This window comes from Acartia tonsa, chromosome 9 (assembly GCF_053477335.1).
Source record: "Acartia tonsa isolate MP-2025a chromosome 9, ASM5347733v1, whole genome shotgun sequence".
NCBI lineage: Eukaryota > Metazoa > Arthropoda > Copepoda > Calanoida > Acartiidae > Acartia > Acartia tonsa.
This window is the reverse complement of record NC_137268.1, coordinates 50,706,744-50,712,455: the sequence shown is the minus strand read 5'-3', so window position 1 is coordinate 50,712,455 and position 5,712 is coordinate 50,706,744. Positions and strand designations below refer to the sequence as shown.

Here is a 5,712-nt window from a genome sequence, read left to right as displayed (position 1 = left end):
TTTTGTTTTAGGTAAATCTTCAGAACGAAATAAAATAATCTTAATATATAGTTAATATTAAATTATTTTGTAATGCATGTAATATAAAAAGATATTTTTAAAATGATCAAATGTGTTTCATTTCTTATTCTTATTTATATATATCATATTTCATGTTTGTTAAACAAGGAACGACAATAATGCTTTGCATCCAAAATTAAAAAAATACGTACCTAAGATTTTTTACGCGAAAAAATCCCAGGTCCCGATCAAATAAATCCGTAAAGAAAACTTGTGTATTCGAATAGAAAACTTTAGTTTTATGCGTTAGAAATAAAATCTTGAGCTCATTTATAAGTTTAAACGAAATTGTAAAGAAATTTGCGTCAAATTATAAATTTAAAAAATATGCAATTGTTGAAAGTAAAAAAAAAATGTGTGAAAAGAACGATACTAATAAAAATACTTAATCGTCTTGGGATTCATCTTTGGGTAGGTTTACTCTCAACAATCGTCTTGCAGAAATCTCATTATCCGTGGCGTCAACATCATCGGACAATTTGAAACGGGCAACAACTGTACGGCCACCGCCACGTACATCTTGAACTCTACCGAGGCGATACTTCTTAACCAAGTTGGTGCACCCGTCAACAAGAACAACATCTCCAACGTTTAGCGGAACTTGATTGCGTCTCCACTTTACAGTGCGCAATAACTCAGGCAGCAGCTGTTGCTTGTAAACTTCATGGAACTGTCCAGTTAGCTCCTCCAGATGGCTCAAACAACGTGTGATTTTATCTCTGGAACCTGTTTTGAACGAGCAAATCCTGTCGTTAGCTCTACCACCCAACAGATCAGCAGGAGATATGATTCTCCATGTGTTAACATCATTCCCTTGTGTAGCATAACTCAAGGGTTTAGAGTTTAAAACTCTAGCAGTCTCGGCCGTCAGCAACAACAACTCATTGTGGTTAACGACTGCTCCACACAACTTCTTATTGAGGACACGCTTGACCATGGCGACCTGGCGCTCAACGCTTCCAACATACGAATAGGCGCCAGTCGGCACAAGGTGCCACTCAAAACTCACATCAGACTTCTTCATAACTTCATCAAGGATTCTCTTTGTGCCGAGGAAGTTTGTGCCGCGATCTGTAGTAACAACTCTGAGGCCAATAATGACAGCCTCAGTACTGTAATCCAACAGAACATCAATAAACACTGCTTGTGTAAAACGACAACAAGCAATCAACAACCATACCTTGTACTTGGCTGGATTCTTCCTGGTGCGGACTCCAGGCCTTGTAACTTCCATCGGACCTGCAAGGTCAAGGTGGACATGGTAGAATGGAACCGAAGATTTTAACCTGTCGGGCAGGACGTCTGCCATAGTTGGGGCTGAACGACGTACATACTCTAAACAACAACTGGAACATGACTTAACAATCTTCATAGCCTCTTGGCGGCCACGTGAGATCCAAGCATACCTGCGACTTTGTGCTAAAGTCTTTCTATAACCGGCATGGCCAAGTTCATCGTGGGCTTGCTGTAGGAACAGTCTGGCCAAATTGTTGTGACGATCAATCAAAATAAGGCCAGGGGAATCCTTGAACAGCTTCTTCTTTCCCTCAGCTGCTGCCTCCAAGGCCTCGTCCCCACGGGACTTCATCTTGAGGACTCGGAATTTACGAACAGGATAATAACCGTTATTACCAACGATAGGCCAGTACACCTCTGTCTCGTGATAATAGGGTTGCAAACTATCAAATTTGCCTTCAGCCTCCATAATCATCTCTTTCTCCTGGTTGTATGATGCCAGGAATAAATCACACACAACATCTAGGTATGTAATTGAAAAAGTGTGGCTGTCATAAAACTTAGAATCAACTATCGGCTCTTGTCCAGCCGGAACCGAAACTCCCGTCGGCTCTTGTCCGGCCGGAACCGAATATCTTGTCGGCTCTTGTCCAGCTGGAACCGAAACTCCCGTTGGCTCTTGTCCAGCTGGAACCGAAATTCTGATCGGCTCTTGTCCAGCCGGAACCGAAACTCCCCTTGGCTCTTGTCCAGCTGGAACCAAATCATTCATCGGCTCTTGCCTGGCCGGAACTCGTTCAATCATCGGCTCTTGCCTGGCCGGAACTCGTTTCTTAACAAGCAACAATTTAAAACAATTGGCAGCTCTTAACACTGCCTGCATGGTTATGCGGGCCTGCCTGTAGGTACGACGTGCTAAAGTTCTCCAGAAATCAGTATCTACTACCTGGACAGCCATGCACTTCAATCTGACCATCCGCTGATTCATTTCAGCCTCCGGGATGGGGTGATTTACTTCATCTGGTACCTGGATCCTGGTGAAACATCTTGAATGGTACAAGCACCTCTGGTGGCAAGATCTGCAACGTTCTGATCAGTAGGAAGCCAGCGCCAATCCTCTGGGCTGGTCAGCTGTTGGATCTCACTCAAACGATGACTGTTAAATATGTTTAACATAACAGATTCACTCACAATTTGCGATATTGCGCAGGTCCTGTCACTAAAAAACATCTTGCCTGCCACGCCAAACGGCAGGGCTCGGACAATTGCGTCCGCCAATCTTGCCATGAGTAAGCATGACAATAACTCTAGTCTTGGGATAGACTCAATCTTAACAGGAGCCACTTGACTTTTGCCACTGCACAAAATCACTTCGTAGCCTCTGGCCGTTGGCCAACGTAGGTAGACGATGGCTGCATAGGCTGAACTTGAAGCATCAGAAAAACCAATGATGGTTTGGAGCCCCAATGGCTCATCAGGAACTAAAGAACGTTGAAATGGCACTTCTCCAAGCTTAGCCCTGTCTGCAAAACTGTCAACAAAAGCATCTCTCAGCTTTGCAGGTACATGCTCATCCCAGGCCACTCCACTTATACAAACCTCCCGAAGAATAAGCTTAGACTTCAGGAGTAACGGACACATGAGGCCCAAGGGGTCGTACAACTGTTGTACGACCTGCCAAATCTCTCTCTTCGTTACACATTCTGGCATGGCTCTCCATAAATCTAACAGGTCCAGGTCCTCCAGCAATTTTCGGCCCTTTACCTTGGCGCCATGATTCACCTGAGCAGGTAGAGTAAGAACATCTTCTCTGGGGGCCCATTGAATGCCCAGTACCTTAACAGGATCAGTATCATCTCCAGAATAAATAACTGATTTAAAGCTGAAGTTTCCAGGTTCAATCATTTCCTTCAACTCTTTGACCATTTTGACAGCTTCTGGCTTGCTATTGTGGCCGCCAGTATGGTCATCAATGTATGTGCACTGCTCCAGCTTGATAGCTGGAGCATCCTGGTGCAGTACAAACTTGGATCCGGTAGGTTGTTGCTCACTTCTCCACAGGTCCTGCTTTGCAACTACCTCTGCTCCCTTCACGTATTCAGATCCATAAACATCATGAACATCTTGGCGGCTGCGCCCTCCAAAAATCTGTGCAGTAAGTCTCAGGGCTGTGACGGCAAAATCGCCGGCCAATTTCTCCCCGAAGTTAATTTTTTTGGTCAAATAAACTTTGGGGTTGGCATGTTCATCCTCTGCAAACCATACTCTCTTCAGCTGCGAATCTTCATATGTGGCCGCCAAAGAATTGTAAAATTTACACACATCACAAACACAGGCACACTTGTAACTTCTGAACCGAATAAGATTGTGAACCAATGTGTAGGTAGGTTGTGGGCCATCCATCATGATGTGATTTAAACTTGTTCCATTGCAGGTCAAGCTAGAATTTGCGCAGATTCTCAACGGGGTAGAAATGCTGTCCTTGAAGGCCGTCACCAGAGAATTAAAATAAACTGGACCTTCATAGGCTAGGTCTTGTGGCGTTGCTTTAACGTATACACCTCGGGACACAGCTTCTTTGAACACCTTGCAGAATACGTCATATTCGCCATTTTTTATCATGCGCCGGCGATCACGTAGCGCTATATTATACGCCTGCCGCGAATTGTTCGGCAGCGTATTTGTTGGCATCCGGTATGGGTAAGCTGCCATCCACTCCTTCTTCACAAGATCCAATGTTAAGCCTTCTTTGATTAGATCCTGTTTTTGCTGATCAATGGCTGACTTGCCTGACGCAAGTGCCAGGCAGTGCCTGCAGCCCGTGCAACCATTGCACAGCCGCGGCGGCTGCACGCCTAACGACTCCGACGATAGAAAGTCCATTGCTGCAACTTCCAACTTGGTAACTTTACAAATAACAGGCTTACTAACAGGCTTTCCATCAGCAGAAACAACAAGGAAACCTGTGCCAAAAATGCTGCGGTATAATCTTGACTCGCCGATGAGTTTATCCACGGCCGGAAACGTCGTGGGCGTGACATGCCCTAGGAGAATATCCAATGGACCGTTCACCAATGATAAGTCCTGTGGCTTCATATCAAACAGAGCAGCTGCGGCGACTGGGTCCATGCTGCGCAGCCTGTCTGTGTGTCCAATTGTGTGAACAACAGCTGCCTCCATAACATGCTTGTTCTTGTTACGGTCAACCAGGCAGAGCTTAACTGTTGGACATGACTGAACTTTGCCGTCAGCCATTGAAATAGTAGCTACACGTCCAGTAGAAGGCAACTGCAACTTCTTGGCAATAGACTGTGTAACCATGGTGAGGTTGGCACCTGTGTCCCACATCCCGGACACAGGCACCTTCCTCTTGTAGACATCCAGGGCGTCCAGCTTCTGGAGCATCAACATGTAATTGTTCTCACCCAAAAACGGCGCTTCATAAACAGCTGAAACCTGGGCGACGGACTCGTGAAGTAACGAGTTATGTTTCTGTCCGCAGTTGTTGATTCTGCAGCCTCCAAGCCTCTCAGCCCGCGGACATTCTAAAGCGCGGTGCCCCTTGTTAAGACACAAGAGGCACCCGCCGATTTTCATCACAAACTCTTTCCGTTCTGGAACAGACATGGTTGTAAACTTTGAACATTTAAACAAAAAATGTTCACCACTGCAGCCATCTGAAGGGCAAGGCTGCTTCTTCTTGAACTTGCTAGGTGTACCAGGTTTGCCTACGGCAGCCGCAGCTGCGGCAGGATTACCTTTCTTCTTGGACGGCGTGTCCAAGCCGTGACTGCTGCGCATTAACAAGGCGCCACGTTGTTGCTCTAAAATATCCAGCAACTTAGGTACGTCAGGGACATCCATGCTCCCAAGTGCAAGGTCAATCTTATCTGAAAACTCTTTCGGCAGTTTCTTAGACAGCATCTCCAACAATAAAACCGTGAGCCACTGGCTTGCAGAAACTGTGTCTTCACCATCAGCCTTGGTTATCTGCTCGAGCTGGTTGATGGCACCTAGGAACTCGGCGAGAGTGCTGACAATCTGGCCGCTCTCGGACAATTTACCTCTCTTGTCCCAGTTGTTGTAAATACACAACATTTGTCTGGTTCAAGATTTGAACAGCTGGTCCAAATATATCCATTGCGCTGCATGTGTGGCAATCTGTTGCAACTGCAGCCTCAATGGTTTATCCTTCATTACTTGTTCACAACTTAATACCATCTGAAGGTAGCTGGGCTCATAACCAGTAGTAAGCTTCTGGAAATTCTCCTTAAATTGCGCATAAGAAGATTCTTGCCCGTCGAAGCTGGGAAGGAGTTTCTCGTCGATACGTGGCATGTATCCATGAGGCGAGAACATCGGATTGGCAGCAAATGATTGAGCGCCAAATGACGGCAGCCGCAAAGAATCTGCCGA

The 5,712-nt window shown here is 45.8% G+C and overlaps 2 protein-coding genes across 2 annotated transcripts; both read right to left on the bottom strand.

Annotated features, from left to right (window-relative positions):
- Window positions 1-445: 445 nt before the first annotated feature.
- LOC145327610 (uncharacterized) lies at window positions 446-1,771 on the bottom strand. The gene has a single exon (XM_080171149.1). The coding sequence runs from the start codon at window positions 1,769-1,771 to the stop codon at window positions 446-448; it is 1,326 nt and encodes a 441-aa protein (XP_080027275.1).
- Window positions 1,772-2,307: 536 nt separating this feature from the next.
- On the bottom strand, window positions 2,308-5,394 carry LOC145327609 (uncharacterized). Its single transcript, XM_080171148.1, has one exon. It carries the CDS (start codon window positions 5,392-5,394, stop codon window positions 2,308-2,310), a length of 3,087 nt encoding a protein of 1,028 aa, XP_080027274.1.
- Between the last annotated feature and the right edge of the window lie 318 nt (window positions 5,395-5,712).